An 18,519-nucleotide genomic window follows, 5' to 3' on the forward strand; every position below is an offset into this window, starting at 1 on the left:
AGATTCAGCTGTCCCCCATGCCGTTGTAACTTAGGCACTAGTTAAAGACCTATTTATTTGTGCAGGCTTTGGGGTTATAGGCAAATGCTCTATTTGTTCTTTTCATTGACTGATTGTGTTGATAGTTTTATGATATATTTGTGATTTTAGAGTCATGGTTTTAATGTTCATTTATGCGGTGTACTGTGTTTTATGTAGGTTGCTGCCCTGGGCTCTTTGTGAGGGTGGGATATAAATAAAATAAATACTGTTCTCTCTCTCTCTCTCTCTCTCTCTCTCTCTCTCTCTCTCTCATTTTCTCTCTTTCTGTATGTCTTACACACACAAGGAAGATAATAATAGAATAGTAGGGTTGGAAGGGGCCTATAAGACCATCAAGTCCAACCCCCTGCTCAGTGCAGGAATCCGAGTCAAGGAAGTGTTTGGAGCTAGATCACAGAGGGAGAGTCTGGTGCCACAGAGGCAAGAATGCAGAAGGAACTCAGCAATGGGGAAGGAAAGGTAAAGGAGGGTTGGAAAGTCCTAGGGGCTGCATAATATCGTGTGGAGGACCACATGTGGGCTGTAGAATCCCCTCCCACGCAATAGATCATCCTCATAGGAGAGCTGCATAAATGTGTACACAATTTTAATTAAAGTATTAGCATATTAAAATATAAATGATGTACCTATTTTAGAAATGTTAGATAATGTATTACCAAATAAGATTGTACCATCATGTCTTGAATATATGCATTCTGTCCGTCGTATGGGGGGGAGGGTACTATTCCAGTAGTTAATAAAATAAAAGCATTTCCTTTCATCTCCCTTCTTTTATTCTCATATATATTTGGTCACTTTGGCCATCAACGCATAGTCATATCCAGAGGTGCAGGTGGCAGTGACACAGAACAGGGCTTTTTCAGTAGCAGCACCTAGGCTGTGGACTTCTTTCCCCATGGAGATTCACAGAGCTACCAGACTACAGCCCTTCCAAAGATCTGTAAATACTATTCTATTTTATTGACATTTTTCTCAGGAGTAACTGCTGTTGTCCTGGCTCTTACTGTTATATTCTGTGAGGCTGTTTGCCACATGACTCTGTGACAGCTCCGTTTGTTTTGCTGCATATATATCTTGTTTTATTTCTGTCTTTTGGGCAGGTGATTTGTCTGTTTTTATCTTGAAAACCACTTTGTGAGCCTTTGGGTAGAGAAGAAGCCTAGAAATAGGTCAGACTATTTAAGGGCCTAAACTTATGCATGCTTAGACAGAAAAAAAGTCCTGTATGACTTTTTGCTGTCTAAACACGCATAGGATTGAGCCCTAAAACATTTAGGCTGCAGTCCTAAACTCACTTTCCTGGGAGCAATTCCCATTGGACTTACTTCTGAGTAGACTAACATAGGACTGTGCTGTTAATACTCCACCAATATCACCTCATGACTAACCCATATAATTACGCTATCCATGCACACATGGTAATGGTCTTAAATCTGGAGTAGGGAATATTGGTTTAAATGACACACTTGTCCCTCCAAATTCTAGGAAACTGTTATTCTCTTCCAGAAGGAACAAGGTCCAAAGTTCTGCTTTGTAACAAAGCTAGACAAAGTGGAGCCCCTTCCATCTCTCTTCAGCTTTCGCTTTGATTAAAGTGCCTTTGCTCAACCATCTCCTGCTATCTCTCAAGGACTAGAGGGCTGCACTATAAGAAAAGGGGAGACACAGCTGCCACTATTCTTCCCTGCTCCTATAAATCACTCCAGGAAAGAATGGGAACCAGTTACTGTTGATTAGTCATAAACAAACCAAAAATGCTTGGGAAACGCTGCGAAAAGAGGGGGAGGCGATGCTGCAGCCGGGCCGCTGTCTTACCGCATGACAAAGTCCGCTTGATCTATTTGTCTGCCACAGTTGCTGTTCTTCAGAATCCCACCGTTTCCTACCACAGAGCATTTCTTCAATGGCAGCTGGAATGGGGTTGCCTGGCAACAGAAAACAAGGCCGGATTTTATGGATGAGATTATGGCTTCGGTTTGGAGAGCAGCTACACTTCAGGGATTTGAGGAGAGGGTTTTGGAAAGCACAGCGAAGCAGACAAATTGTTAGGGGGTGGGGAGGTCAGATTATCAACTGAGTGAATATTAGAGGTCTTGTCTTCTTCTTCTCTGTGACATCAGTGACCTAATTCATATTTTCTTGCACAAAGCAAATGTAGGTTGCATCCAGACGATTATTTTTTTTAGCAGCAAAGATAGCAGCTTCTGTGCCTTTCTGTTCTATCGTTATTCTCTTTCGAATACATATGAGTTGTCCTTCAGCCCGAGCAGCTTACAAAATCAAACGACAGAACAATAAAATCACAAATTTATAAAATGATAGAATGACAAGACCACAATAAAAGCAAAAGCAGTGGAACAGGTTAAAAAGACCAGCAGCATAGAACCACATATCCATATAAAAACAAGCAAAATGCCTGGGCGAGTAAAAAGGTTTACATCTGGCAGTGACGCCACAAAGAAAATAAAGATGGTGTGAGATAAACCTCCCTAGGGAGAGAATTCTAGAGGTTAGGAGTCACAACTAAACAACCCCTGCATTCTGCCACCTATTTCAGAGGGTGGAGGGACCCAGAACAGCACCTCACAGGCCAATCTTCATATCCAGGCAAGTTTATGCAGGAAAAGGTAGTCCTTTATATCAGTCTTTCCCAACCTGGTGACCTCCTGGCTTTTGCAGTGGTGGTGTGTGCGTGTGTGTGTAGGCACAGGAGGCTGCAAGGGGGAGGAGGGGATGGGAAACTTTCCTTCCATGAACTTCCTTACATTACTTTATCTTAGGACCAAGCCAATGAATTGAATTGGGAGGCATAGGAAAGTACACCATACATCCCTGTCCAAACTGATACTCCTGAACATGCTCACAGTATCCAAGCCATTCGCTCAACAATCGTTATAATGACCCAGCGTTAGGCTAGTATTGTTATCCCTGTATTGGAAATGGTGGAGTGGCGATGGTGCTGCAGCTGTGAGAATAAGGGTTTGCTCAAGACCACATAGAGTCTCTGGCTATGGTGAGAATGGAAGTTTCCTCAGTCCACATTTAAACCTATTATACTGCACCGCTTTATCCTCTGTGGCAATTCTATATCTTTAATTCTGTTCATTTGCCACAGAGACTGGCAATATTGTATGAAATAATATTTGTAGTACTATGAACAGGATCAATATTTGAGGTACTTCATCGCCCCAGGCGGCTAAACGTTAATTCTGGCACCCAACAATGTAAATATCTTCTGGGTTCTTTAGCAACTTGCTTCCTTAAAAAAGCATTATGCTGGTGACTAAGAATATCAACAATTCTTTCTAGGCTGTTAAATGATCAGCATAATATAATTATGTCTGTACTGCAATCATTATAATGAGCAGAAGTTATATCATTAGCAGAGTTACAGAAAAGAGGAGATTGTATGAACATAGAAAGTTGCCTTCTACCAAATCAGAACATTGGTCAATCGAGCTCTGGACTGTCAGGGAGCAGCTCTGAAAGGTCTTGAGGCAGAGGACTAGCCCACTCCCACTACCTAAGAGCCTTTTAAATGAAGATTGAACCTGGCACCTTCTGTGTGCAAAGCATGTGCTCTGACACTGAGTGGTGTCACATCTCCCAAAGCTGCCTCATAATGAGGCAGACCATTGATCTACTTAGACCAGCATTGTCTACTCTGACTGGCAGTGGTCCTCCAAGGTCTGAAGCAGGTGTCCTACCAGTTCAAATCTTTTTAAGGTGGCAATGGCACAGAGTGAATCTGGGACCTTCTGTATGCAAAACACGTGCACTACCCCTTGAGCCATGGCTTACCCCAAGGAGCTCCTTATGAATAAGGATGTCGGAGAAATCTGTTGGGTGGGGGTAGAGTTTGACGGGTTTTCCTAGGCTCGGCCCCCCAGACTTCTTTTCAGTTCCCGCTGAGGTGCTCAACTCAAACTGCAGCGCGTTGGACCAATTTGTGGATTTCCCAGGAATTTTGCCCTGGGGGAGTCCTGCAATTTGTGCAAATTTCTGAGCACTCTGCACAAATTCCAGCTATTTGCGCAAATATGGCCATCGTTTATGTGAACTGCAGAATCTCCCCCCACACACACACACACACACAAAAAAAACGTTCCTGGAGTTCAGGGAAAAGCCCACAGTTCAGCTTGCAGACGCAAATTGAGTCGTACAAGCCATGGAACTCTGTCGAGCCAAAATAGAACTGAATTTCCCAGCGAAGGACATCCCTGGGGGCCAACATAGATGTTCCTTTGATACACTGTATGCAGCTACATATCTTGTTTCCCTTTAATTAATTATGGGAGGAGGGCGAGTCTTTATTGAAATACAGTGTGTGATAAATCTCCCCTCCCCAGCACAATCAGAACCACCCCCATGCCCATCTAGAACACTTAGATATAAAAGTCCCGAATGGTACCAACGGGGGCTTTTTATTTAAGCATTCTAGGTGTGCTGGGTGGGGTGTTCCAATCACCTGGGGAAGGGAAGAGATAAGCCTCCCCTCCCTGTACACTGCTTTCCTAGTAAGAATCACCCTCCGCTTTCCTAAATTCATTAAGAGAAAGCAAGATACTTACCTGCACTCTATGTATCATGGGAACATCTAGTTTGGGACTGCAGAGCAAGACCATTGGTCCATCTAGCCCAGTATTATCCAATCTTTTTGGCAGGATCTCTCACCTGGGACCTCCTGCGTGCAAAGCATGTGCTCCATCACAGCCAGCTATGGCCCTTCCCCAAAAGTGAGCAAGAGGCGGCCTGTGGCAAACCGGTTTTGTGGGATCGGCTCCAGCTTCTTCCTCCTGATGAAGTGGACAAGGTGCTTTCATCTGTAAGGCCGACCACCTGCTTACTTGATCCTTGCCCATCTTGGCTCATTATGGGCTGCAGAGAGAGACTGGGTGAGGGGATCAGGGCAGTGGTGAATGCCTCCCTTGAGGAGGGAGTGATGCCATCAGCCCTCAAGGAGGCAGTGATAAGACTGCTCTTAAAGAAGCCCTCCTTGGATCCTCAAGTTCTGAACATCTTTCGCCCAGTCTCAAATCTGCCATTTGGGGGCAAGGTGATTGAGTGGGTGGTGGCGATGCAGTTGAAGGCACACTTGGAAGAAACTGATTATCTTAGACCCATTTCAGTTGGGCTTCAGGCTTGGGCATGGGACAGAAATGGCCTTGGTCGCCTTGGTGGATGATATGAGGAGGGCTCTGGATAGGGGTGAATGCTCCTTCCTTGTTCTCCTCGACCTCTCAGCGGCTTTTGATATTGTTGACCACAGTATCCTCCTGGACCACCTGGAGAGGATGGGCATTGGAGACACCGTATTGCGGTGGTTCCAGTCCTTCCTCTCCGGCAGTTATCAGAGGGTAGCACTAGGAGAGGAGGTTTCAGACCCATGGCCACTCACTTGTGGGGTGCCACAGGGTTCCATCCTATTTAACATCTATGTGAAGCCACTGGGGGCTATTATCAGGAGGTTTGGGGTGCGGTGTCATCAATATGCAGATGACATGCAGCTCTACCTGTCGTTCAAATCTTCACCAAGGTTGGCCATAGAATCCCTGTCCAAATGTCTGGAGACGGTGAGTGGCTGGATGAGGAGGAATAAGCTGAAGCTGAACCCTGACAAGACCGAGGTACTTTTGGTGGGAGACAAGAGGAGGCTGGGGGATGTTGACCTGGTGTTGAATGGGGTACGGCTACCCTTGAAAGACCAGGTCCGCAGCCTGGGGTCATTTTGGACTCCCAGCTGTCCATGGAGGCTCAGGTGTCAACTGTGAGCCGGACAGCGCTGTATCAACTCCATCTGATATGGCGGCTGCGCCCCTTCCTTCCCGGCCATCTGCTCCCATTGGTAGTACATGCCCTGGTCTCCTCTCGTTTAGACTACTGTAATGCGCTCTACATGGGGTTACCCTTGAAGACGGTTCGGAAGCTGCAGCTGGTACAGAACGCGGTGGCTCGCCTGATTAAAGGCAGCCGCCGGCAAGATCACATCACTCCAGTGCTGAAGGAGTTGCACTGGTTACCAGTTGTTTTCCGGGCCAAATTCAAGGTGTTGGTTTTGACCTTTAAAACCCTATACGGTTCCGGCCCAGCCTATCTTAAGGAGCGCGTCCAGCAACACCAGACAGGCCGCTTAACAAGATCAGCCTCGGATGGCCTTCTCTCTGTCCCATCAGCCAGGACAGCTAGACTGGTGGGGATGAGGGAGAGGGCCTTCTCTGTGGTGGCCCCCACTCTGTGGAACTCCCTCCCTAGGGAACTCCGCCATGCCCCCTCTTTAATGAGCTTCCATCATGCATTAAAAACGTGGTTGTTCAGGCAGGCATTTGGGGTGGGTTAGGGTATTTTAGAAAACATTTTTATTGTAGAATTTTATTGTTTTAAACTGTTTTATTGTACTCTGTACATCGCCCAGAGTGGCTGGGTGACCAGCCAGATGGGCGATTTATAAATTTAATAATAAATAAATTTAATAATAAATATAAAGAGCCAGTCCTATGCTCCATCTAGCACAGTACTGACCCAGTTCGTACGTCACAACAACCCATGTTTTGTTAACCTGTGGGTTGTTGTGAATGAAGCAGAAGCGGGGGAAGCAAGCATGCTAGTTCTTGACCTCCGATTGCTCCCACTGCAGCTGGTCAGAGCTAAACGTCCAAACATGGGTTACAAGTCTAGGATATTCCTCCCGCGACAACCTACAAATTTGGTTTCGGATGTCACAATGAACAGCCCAGGGACCTGGGTTGTTTGGCTCCGCAGGCGCAGATGGGCCGCCAGGAGCCAACACGCTTGCTCGCTCCCACTCGTTCATGGTTACCCAGGTTTTAAAGAAACCCTGGGCAGTTGTGACATGCAAACCACACCTCTTGTCTACTACACTAAATGGCAGCAGCTCTCCAGGGTTTCAGATAAGGGCCTTTCTTAGCCCTGCAGGGACTGAGCCTGGGACCTCGGTGGTGCTCCGCCTCTAAGCAACACAGCAGTCAAAATCCAAGAAAGAGGCAGCTTTCTTTTGATCTTCCAGTATTTTTTCCATCTTCATTAAAGAACTCTGGATAAATCAGTAACTATCGGAGAAGCCACTTCCCTATGGCTTCCTTTGAAGGTTTTCCTTAGGGGAGATAGATGCTTCCAAGCCCTTCCTACTACGATTATTTTTTTCTCTTCGCTCACATAAAGATGGCCTCAGGAGAGCTCAATAACTGGGTTTTGAGAGATGTGACCCCTAATCACATCTCTCAGCTTTAGTTCCCTGCGGTGCTTCTCGCTCCTGCAAACAGCTATGAGAGGGATGCATGCAGCTTGTCTATCTGTGTGCAGGCAGGTAGCCTTGGAAGTTAAGAGCCAGAAACATGCCTGCAACATAGCAGAAGTTTGCATTCTCGGTGACAATCTGGAGTCATCGCAGTTCGCCACCTCTGCGGTGCATGGCACTCTTCGTCTAGCAGCCTACAGAGTTTGCTTTACAGTCTGTGGCCCATCCCTGCATTAATTCATGGATGAACAGTCTGGCAGGTTAGGGTTGAAATGGCTGAACTGTTTGGCAGAATGGAAAGGATGGGTTACAGCACCCGTTCTTAAACTATGCTGTATTTGCAGCATACTGTTTCAGTGTGCTTATTCTTTGCAGGCTGCCAGATATCCTTATTTTGTGGCCAGCGCATCCTGAAAGGGGATGAATCAGGGCTCAGCGGCAGAAAGTTCAACCCCCAGTATTTATTTATATTTATGTACTGCCTTTTCTCTATGACAGGGGTAAGAACTTAAAAAGAGCTGTGCTGGATCAGACCAAGGGTCCATCTAGCCCAGCATTCTGCTCCCACAGTGGCCAACCAGCTGTCGACTAGGAACCCACAAGCAGGGCATGAGCGGAACAGCACCCTCCCACCCATGTTCCCAGCAACTGGTGTACATAGGCTCACTGCCTCTGATACTGGAGGTAGCATATCACCATCAGGACTAGTAGCCACTGATAGCTTTCTCCTCCAGGACACATCCTTGAAAGCCCTGTGAAACACATATTACAGGTGGTGGGCTGGATGACCCCCCATACACACACCTGGTCTTCCACAGGCTGGATGATGTCAGGGAGCATGACTTCAGCCAGGGACATTTGGCCACTTTGCCCATGCCTCATTCTCCCAGTGGGGGAAGATGCAGGATGACTGAATGCTCCAGCTTCCACCTTGACCAGGGACCATTGGCTTCAGTCATGTCATGTCCTCCCCAGTGGGTGAAGGTGTGGCTTGGACAAAGCATTTAGCATGCTGCTACCCCTCCTAATTGAGAGGGTAAGCAGTGTGCTAAGTCAGGAGAATCTCCTCGTTATCTCCAATCAATGATTAGAGATAACAGGGGGATTCCACTCTCCAAGCTCCTAGTAGCCTCCAGCGGGAGAGGCTTGGAAATGGGACTAGGCAAGGGCCACAGAGGGAGCCAAAGTATCCAAGGTTGGATGGATATCCTCTGCAGGCTGGATTAAGCTGTGGGCTGGATGTTTCCCATCCCTGCTCTAAGGAGTTCAAGGCAGTGTACTTGCTTTCTCCTCCCCACTCCACAATGGTATCCTCACAGCAATCCTGCAAGGTAGGTTAGGCTGAGGGATAGTGATTGGCCCAAGAACACCCAGTGAGATTCATGCTCAGTGGGGATTTTAACCCAAGCCTCCCATGTCCTAGTCCAGCACTCTAACTCTGCCTTCCCCACTCAAGTGCCCTACAGACATGCTAGATTGCAACTCTCATCATTCCTAGCCAGCGGACCAACATATTTCATTCATTTTCATGATTCCTCCTTTTTTTGGCCCCAGTCTGAATCAGCGGTTTTGCAACTTCCATTTAGTAAATAAAAACCAGGCATTCAAGAGACATTTACGTGCTTAACATTGGATCTAGTTTGGCCCTCAGATTGTGGGGAAACCCTGAACAGGACTTTCAAGGATGATCTCAACAAATGCATATGGGAGGAGGCAGTCCTTTGGAGAATGCAGGGTATGGATAGGGAGACATTTTTCTCCCTCTCTCATAATACTAGAACCTGGGGTCATCCCATGAAGGTAATTGGTGGGAGATTCAGGACAGTTAAAAGAAAGTAGTTCTTCACACAGAGCAGAGTTAAACTATGGACTCCAACTTCCACAGGATGTAGTGATAGCCACCAATTTGGATGGCTTTAAAAGGGGGTTGGACAAATTCCTGGAGGACAAGGCTACGAATGGCTACTAGTCCTGATGGCTATGTGCTACTTCCAGTACCAGAGACAGTGAGCCTATGTATACCAGTTGCTGGGGAACATGGGTGGAAGGGTGCTGTTGCCCTCGTGTCCTACTTGTGGGTTCTTGGTCAACAGCTGCTTGGCCACTGTGTGAACAGAATGCTGGACTAGATGGACCCTTGATCTGATCCAGCAGGGCTCTTCTTCTATTCTTCTGTTATCTTTGGACCCAGGCCTTTTAGGCTTTAAGGTCAGCACACACACTTCAAACTGGTCCCAGAAACCAACGAGGAGCCAATGGAGCTGTTTCAAGATTGGCACCATATGTTCTCTTTGCACTCCTCACCCAGTGAACAATAGGGCTGCCACAAGTCCACCCCAGTGGGTTTTCCAGAAAATTGTTTATTAGAAAATTTTCCAGCATTTTTTCCTATGTAAATTAGGCTAATGTGCATAGGGTAATTTACATCAGAACATTTTCTGTTTGCATCAAAACATTTTCTGATGCCTTAGAAACTGATCTAATTTAGCATGTGTATTTCATTCATATTAAGCTTTTTTTTTAAAGCTAAAGAAGTTCCCATGTTATTTTTTGTTGCAATGCACAAGTATTTGACTGGAAATATTTTTTTTTGGGGGGGGGGAATTAAAGCACACTTAATGTGATTTAAATATTATATTATGTAGATTTTTTAATGGAATGCCTGTCAATAGCATGTGCTTCTCTCAGTGCACATTCCTATCGATTGCACCCTCGGTGTTCAGAAGCCCCCGAACCCAGAAGCATCCAATCATCCAATGCAGGGTGGGAGGAGTGGTGGAGGCGATCTTTGTCTCCCTATCCTCCTCTCCTTCAGATTTTGCTAGATGGACTTTTTAGCACGTCTAGCAAGGGCACTTTGGTGGAGGCTGGAAGAGGCTCAGCATAACTTGTATCCCGGCCTCTCTGGTCTCCGCCCCTCCCTGCCCACTGAAACATCCCCTTTCCTGAAGCACCGAGGCTGCTTTTCTGACCTCGGGGAGGCAGCCTGTGTGGTTCTCTGCACACTGGCTCCGAGGGGAGTGAGGTCAGATCTCCGACTCCCCCTTCTGACATCAGAGCACTGTCTCTGACCTCGGAAGGCGGACTCCGAATAATCCAATGGGCCCTGGGACATTTGCCGAGGAACCATAGGATTCCTCCCTTATATTGTTTAAATTTAAGAAAAGAACAGAAAACCGTTAACACAGTAATTACTTTTAGCATCCCAAAGAACTGTGCATGATAAGGTGACAGCTACTTAACTATTTCAACCGAGTTCAACTCTCTTCCACTAAAGTTGTTGGGGAACCTTCAGTTTTGCCGTCACTACTTATTCGTTCCAGTTTACACTGAGACATATATGTATTTCAATTACATGTATATATTCTCTGACATACACTAGGGACAATCACCTGAAAAACATTAATTACAACTTTGAAACTGACCAGTGTGCCTAATATTGTATTTCAGTTGACCAACATTCATTGTTATTAATGAACCTATGAAATGGAAAATTTCCCACAGAAAAATTAAGCACTGGAAAATTTTCCGCAGAAAAATAAAGCACTGGAAAAATTTCCGCAGAAAAATAAAGCACTGGAAAAATTTCCAGAAAATTTTCCACCCCACATCACTGGTCCTTCTTCTGCCCATACCCTGCACATTGTAATGATGGGCTTTTACCTAGTAAAACAACAACTGGTAAGCTGAAATTAATCCTCGGACCGGTGTAATACATTATTCCAGAAGGTTCAGATCTAGAGATGTCATTTAAATCCAATGGTGTTTGAAGAGTGGTCTACCTTATCTGGTTACACTGCAATTACATGGCAAATGTCAAACCTTTAATGGGAAGCTTGCCTGGTCGGCCATAAGAAAAGTAAAAGAGAAGGAAAAAACAGCAGTCTTAATAAAAGGCTTCAATAAAGGTTTGTATCGACATACATAAAATCATGTGTTAATTCTTCCCAGGATTCCAGGTACTCTTTAGCAATGTATTATTGTACAACTCACAAAAAATGTAGCCTTGAACAGAATGGATGTGATTTAAAAGCTGTTTTTCTATTAGAGAAGCGTATGGTGTTGGCTATAAACCCTTACAGCCTGTGACTAATTGAAATGTTGGAGTGATATTTTTTCACTGTAAAATGAGAAATGGATTCCACTCTGCTTTTTCCATCCTGCAAAAATGCCTTTGCAGCCCTATGTCACATCTAAATGCCTGAAGGGTCTTTTTGTGGCATGTATAGATTTCTCTGATGTTTATCCTGCAACTATTCCAGAAAATGGTTTTTGTGCTGATAACAGTTTTGTGGAATTGATGTCTAAAGAGGGGGCTTATTTACACATCATGATAGCAAAGTGGAAGCTACTGGGAACAGCCACAGACTTTCAAATGCTCCATGCATCAGCTACAACATGGAGGAACTCAATGGCATTTAATCGTAACAAATGGGATGTTGCAATGTAGAGAGATTCTCTTCAGGCTTCTAGCCAGTCACTCCAGTAAAGGTCACTCCAATCCATCCCACCCTATAGTTTTCCATTCCACCAGCCCCAAACAGTCAGCATTACATGCCCAAAGTTTAAGTGTATGGTTCTTAGTTATCCAGGGTTAAATATGCTCAGGTACAGTGGTTAATATTTAAGAGAGTCTTCCCCAGCCAAATAAACTCTCACCCTAATGGTTGGATATGTGTTGAAGTTAATGCAATATACCTGGGAGGACAATTATCAAGACATAATGACCACTTCTATCATGGCCAAGTACATCATCCTATTGGCAATGTGTGGTTAATCTTATCTGTATACCTTGGAATTTCAGGGCTATTAATTGACCTAAGAAGTGCTCACAAATGATTACCAAGTTGAATGAACAGCGAGCTAATCTACACCAGGGGTCCCCAAAGTGGTGCCCACAAATGCCATGGTGCCCACAGGCAACTCCAAAGGGGCCATGATGTCGTTCCCCCCTGTGGGCACCCGCAAAAACATTTATGTATGTATGTATTGGGGGCATTTTACGTACATGGATTTGTATATATCCACAGGAATGAATGCACATGAAATGCACAAAACTTTCAAGTAATAATTATATATAGGCTTCAACAAAAGCAGACCAGATATCCAAATAAGTATCCATCTAACGGTGGAGTCTATATGGCCCCCATTCAAATACTGAAAGCACTGTAAGGTTCTCTTTCCATTACATTATAGGAGATGACTGTTTATCCTTCCAATGCTGTAATATCCATCTTTTAGCTGTCAAAAGGACACAGCAAATCCAGCTGTGCCGACCATTTGTCAATTTCCAAGAAGTAGGTAAATAATTTAAATGATTTTGTACATCAGCGAATATTTATGTCTGTTCCAGTATAACATTTATCTGTGTAATAACCTCCTCCCAAAAAGAAGCAACTACTGGACACTGCCAAAACATATGTTGAAAAAACATATTGCACCACAAGCAATTAGCCGAATTAGACAATCTCTTATTAAACAGACATTGCACTGTCCAACAGACATAAAACAAAAGTTTTTGCTGAATAAGACGCAGCTGAATCCATAGACATCACAGGTAGATGCCAAAGCAGTGATCCATTGATTAGGCCGTTATTATTATTATTATTATTATTATTATTATTATTATTATTATTATTATTATTATTTAATTTCTATACCGCCCAATAGCTGAAGCTCTCTGGGCAATTCACAAAAATTAAAACCAAAAATCACAGGATAAAATTTAAAAGCATTAAAACCACAATATAACAATACAACCAGAATAAAACCTAGCAGCAATGCAGAGATTTAAAATACAGATCTGAAACACCAAAGTCAAAAGACTAGGAAGCTAAAATGCTAAAATGACTAGGAGAATAAAAAGGTCTTTACCTTGCGCTGGAAGGAATACAACGTAGGTGCCAGGCGAACCTCTCTAGGGAGCTCATTCCACAGCTGGGGTGCCACAGCAGAAAAGGCCCTCTTCCTGGTAGCCACCCGCCTCTCTTCCTTTGGCAGGGACCCATTTTGTGGTGGTACTCACAACAGTTTCTCAAATTCCCAAATGTGCCTACAGTTCCAAAATGTTTGGGGACCCCTGATCTACACCTTCTGTTAGTTGGCTTTTTAAATCACCCTGTACTGAGAACGGAATGTAAATAAATTGCTTGAAGGAATCTAACAACCATTAAGCAGGGGTGGGCAACTTGTGGCCCTCCAGATGTTTTGGTCTACAACTCCCATCAGCCCTAGTCAGCATAGCTAATGGTGAGGGATCGTGGGAACTGTAGGTCAAAACATCTGGAGCACCACAAGTTGCCCACGACTGTTGCTCCTTGCCAAACAAATGTGGCTGCAGAGTCTTTTATGTGTTGGGTCCCTTCAGACAATTCAGATACACTTGATTCTCGCTACTTGGTCATTGCAAAGGTTAGTGCTTATTAGGAGGGCTTGGCTTTCTGAAACCACTTGAAGACAAAGCAGAAGATAAGAGTTGGTGTGACATGGTGGCTAAGAGACTAAGCTATGAGGAAACCCCCATTTTGAATCTTGCCTCTGCCATGACCTAGGCATGCTGCTCTCTCTCTCAGCCTCAGATTCCACATCTGCAATATGGGAGGTAATAATACTGACTTGCTTAATGGGATTGTTGTAAGGCCTGCAACTAGATATGGCATATGAAGTGCTCTGAGCACCTCAAAGGGCTGTACCTATGTTAAGTATTGACACTCCCTCTAATAACAAACCCAGCTGGTGAGTGCCAACGGAAATGATGCCCAAATAGGGCTACAAGAGTGAGGTAGCAGCATGCTCATGGAAACCCTAAGGTGAGTCCCACTGTGCTCAACGGGGCCGACTCCAGTGTAGATAGGATTGCAGCCTGAATGAGGGGCTACATGAGATCACAGCAAACTTTAGAGACCCTGAACATCCTTCGATACATTTGCTCCTTCCCAGGGCTAGTTAATACAGTGGCAGATGGTTTGATAACTACAACCAGGGATGCTTCTGACCAAATATTATTTTCTCCATGCAGCTGCAGCCCAAGGAATAATTTAACTGCTATGCATGGAGGAATTACTCACCTCTGAGTAATATACATAAACTTTGCACACTTTCTAAATGCTATTTTCTTTCTCTTAGATTTATAGTAGGTAGTTACATAATAAATAAAAATTAACAGAACATTTTTAAATGTGATGTTAACATTTTCATTCTCAGTAGAAAGTCTCACTGGCCATTCACAACAATTCTCAGTGTTCACCCTTTCTATTCCTATTCCAGCAAAGCACTTGTATTCTTGGGGGAAGCGGCTAGGAGGCACACACAACAAAGCTGTTATTGGGTCAGAGACTAATTAAAGATGTGACGATCCCAGGTCTACTTCAAAAGCTCAACCCTCCACTTTTGAAATCTCATTCTCCTGATAAAGAGCACTGTAATTCAGTGCCAGCCGATGCATGTGCCAGCAAAATGTGGGGTGCACACACAACTGGGGGGGACGGGACACTAATCCATGAGCCCCACCCCTTGACTCCTACAAAATTTAGCTAATTCACACACACACACACACACACACTCCAACATTCCCTCTGTTCCCAATGTTCAGGGGAAAATGCCAATCCTTATGTAGCCAAAACACACACATACACACCACCCATGCACAAGAGAGATGTGTCTGCATGCTTGGGGGACCTCTGAGTTATGCACAAACACAAAACATCTTTACAAGGGGGGAAACAGAAGAAACACAGAGAAAGAGAGGCTGTGCGTGTGAGTGCTCATATGGGGGAAGGGGGAGGAAGAGGGAGCGAACAAGAGGCGAGGATGCTGCAAAGTTGCCCACTCAGCACGTTTTGACAGCAAAGGCCAAGCGACTGTGCTGGCACTTGGCTTTGTATGCAGGAAGGGGAGGAAGCAAGGAGGGGGAGGAGGAAGAGGAAAGGGGGCTGCAGCAGGAAGGCAGCGAGAGATGTGGCGGAGAGCTGAGCAAAAGGGTCACGGGAGAGCTGAGCAAAAGGGTCACAAAGGAGACGAAAACAGAGCAGGAGGAGGAGGAGGAGGAGAAGAAAATGGCAAGTGAGCCAAGAGGAGAAAAGCAGCGAGGAAGGAAACTGGGGCCAAAGAAAGAAATGGAGTGACAGGTGGTGGGAGGGAAGCAGGCGATCAAAAGTGAGCAGTTGCGTGGGAGAGACACAGTGTTTTCAGCAACCTCCTTGCTTTTCCTTGCCTGCTTGGCAGCGGCACAGAGCCTAAATCAGACTTCCCCTCCAGATGTGTTGGACTGCAACACATCCATGCTGGCTGGGGCAAATGGGAGTTGCGGTCCAACCATCTGGAGGGTAGCAGCTTGGGGAAGGCTTAAATGAACAAGAGTAAAGTGGAGGCTGGTGGCTACGATGTCAGTGGGGCGGTGCATCCGCTCCGGGTTTCCGTCAGAACTCTAAAGGAGCTATCCAAGGTGCTTCACAGAGTTCTGACTGGTTCTGACGGAAACCCAGAGCGGATGCACTGCCCCACTGACATCAGAACCACCAGCCTCAACTGGTAAATCCCCACAGGGCTCCCTGTACCCCATGGCTTGCTGGGGATACCTCCAAACCACCTTCTAACCTCCCTGGCAAATGGGTCAAGAAATAGCTGTTGGGAGCCAGAAGGAGTCTGAGTCCCCTTTCTCTCTCCACCACCCACCCAAGCTGCTTGAACTGCCCCAATCCATTTTGCTCGGTGTTGCCCCGCCCCACCCCCACTCTGCCCTGCCCTGCCTCTGTTGCCCTCATCCCCACCCAAAATCTTCCCTACCTTCCTTCCCAGCCCCTCCCCTCCCACCTCATCCCATCTTTGCCCTAGATCAGAGCTAGGAAGCAGCTGCACACAGGCCAGGGAATTGCCCTGCCTGACTTGCCCTGCTCCCCACGGTCTCTGCTGCATCTGCATACAGCTTCTCATATCCCCAAGGAGGAAGAGGAAGCTGGCAGGCTCAACCCCGGAAAAGTGAACTCCTGTAAATGGTGAGGATCCACAGCAATGTTTTGTGGCAGTTCCCACTTGTAGCCTTCTAAAAGTAGCAGCGAAGGGGGCCGACCCCAAAGGCAGAGGGGCTCCATTCCTTCCCTTGTGATTCAGGCACGGTCTTAAAAACATATTTAAACCCATGTTTGCCTTCAAAAATCACCGCATTGCATCCTGTTCTCTTTGCATGCCTCCTTCTTTTTTGAAATCGGGTAAAAAAAACCCTGATAATGATTGACACCGCATACCCTTGGGATCTTTTCCTACCTAAACATAACTCCTAAAATACCGTCTAAAGTAATACTTACCTAAAATGAACTCCTTCACTCTTTCCATCCTTTTAACATTCTTCTGATTTAGCTCCACCACCATCATGACTGCTACTGCTACCTTGGTCTTCTGCTCACAGAACACCCTGCATGGACTAGATCAGCCGCCCTAGAGATGTGTTGCACTGCAGACTCCCATCACCCCTACCTACCATGGTACAGCTCAGAGTAAGATTATAAGAAAAGCCCTGCTGGATCAGACAAAGGGTCCATCTAGTCCTGCATTCTGTTCACACAGTGGCCAACCAGCTGTCGACTGGGAACCCACAAGGAGGACATGAATGCAACAGCACCCTCCTGCCCATGTTCCCCAGCAACTGGTGTACATAGGCACACTGCCTATAATACTGGAGGTGGAATATAGCCATCAGGACTAGTAGTCTTTGATAGCCTTTTCCTCCGGGAATTTGTCCAATGCCCTTCTAAAGCCATCCAAATTGGTGGCCGTCACTACATCTTGTAGTAGCGAATTCCACAGTTTAACTATGCGCTACATGAAGATGTCTTTCCTTTTCTCCATCCTGAATCTTCAAATGTAAAACAAAACACATAACCAGTATAAAAAATGGTTAAAAAATAGCAACACCAGCTAAAAGCAGCAATAAAGCAACCCCACAACACACAAATTAAAAGCAGCACACGACACATAAAAAACCTGTTGAAATAAACACGTGCTGTCTTCATCATAAAGAGTACAGTGGTGTTGTTATTGTTCTGCTAATGTTTTTATTCTTCCCAGAAGTCTACTGACTAACAGCTAGTTCCCCATAATGTGTGCAACAGCTATGAAGCCAGCCTTGCAAAAAGCAGCTGCCTGTAGCCACGTGGGCAGGTAGGCATTTAACCTGGGCCCGCAGTCATTACGTGTATAATGCGAGCGGGCCGGTGTGGGGCCAATCCGGGCCACAGAGCTCTGGCACGCTAATGCTACATGTGCAGGTGAGCTGACCCAGTTTAAATGTGATGCTGAGTTTGAGGAACAATGTACGGGAAGGTTTTGCTGGCATGCTTGGCGTTGCGTTGAAATCCGGCCATAGTTTGGGGGCTGGGTCATATAGCAAGCAGAATCGAGGGGTAAAGTTTTCCCTGGACCGTACCACTTATTATTTATTTATTTATTTATTAAATTTATTAATCACCCATCTGGCCGGTCACCCAGCCACTCTGGGCGATGTACAACAATAAAAAGAGTTTACACAATAAAATTCAACATTAAAAACATCACATTTCTAAAATTACCCTAGCCCACCCCAAATGCCTGCCTGAACAACCATGTTTTTAATGCATGGCGGAGGCTCATTAAAGAGGGGGCATGGCAGAGTTCCCTAGGGAGGGAGTTCCACAGAGTGGGGGCCACCACAGAGAAGGCCCTCTCCCTCGTCCTCACCAGCCTAGCTGTCCTGGCCGATGGGACAAAGAGAAGGCCATCTGAGGCTGATCTTGTTGAGCAGCCTATCTGGTGTTGCTGGAGGCGCTCCTTGAGATACGCTGGGCCGGAGCCATATAGGGTTTTAAAGGCCAAAACCAACACCTTGAATTTGGCCCGGAAAACAACTGGTAGCCAGTGCAGCTCCTTCAGCACTGGAATGATGTGAACTCGCCGGCGGCTGCCTTTAATCAGGGTGTGTGAGTGCATGTCTACACAGGAAACAGGAATGTGGGGCATTTAGCCTAGCCTTCTCCTTTAGGGCCTAACAGGGCCAGCCCAAGACAGCCAGGTGAGCAGTTGTATCTTACTACATGACAGCATCCTCCACTGCATCTGAGGGCAGCAGGCTAGGACAGGCTGTGTTGCACATGCAGCTCCAGAGCCAGCACCAAGGGTAGGCATAGTTGGGCACCTGCCGAGGGCCCACTCCCCAGCAGGGGGCCCACTGACAAAAGCCCACTGGACCTGCT

The 18,519-nt window shown here is 45.9% G+C and overlaps 1 protein-coding gene across 1 annotated transcript in view; it reads right to left on the reverse strand.

Moving 5' to 3' along the window:
- ST8SIA1 (ST8 alpha-N-acetyl-neuraminide alpha-2,8-sialyltransferase 1) overlaps window positions 1-18,519 on the reverse strand; it is a 133,623-nt gene that overhangs the window by 55,331 nt on the left and 59,773 nt on the right. Inside the window, exon 3 of the mRNA XM_084809148.1 lies at window positions 1,858-1,967. Coding sequence (XP_084665274.1) covers window positions 1,858-1,967 — 110 coding nt within the window. The remainder of the gene's footprint in view (window positions 1-1,857; window positions 1,968-18,519) is intronic.

This window comes from Heloderma suspectum, chromosome 7 (genome assembly GCF_057233095.1).
Source record: "Heloderma suspectum isolate Gila_16-S chromosome 7, 16-S_ref, whole genome shotgun sequence".
NCBI classification, from domain to species: domain Eukaryota; kingdom Metazoa; phylum Chordata; class Lepidosauria; order Squamata; family Helodermatidae; genus Heloderma; species Heloderma suspectum.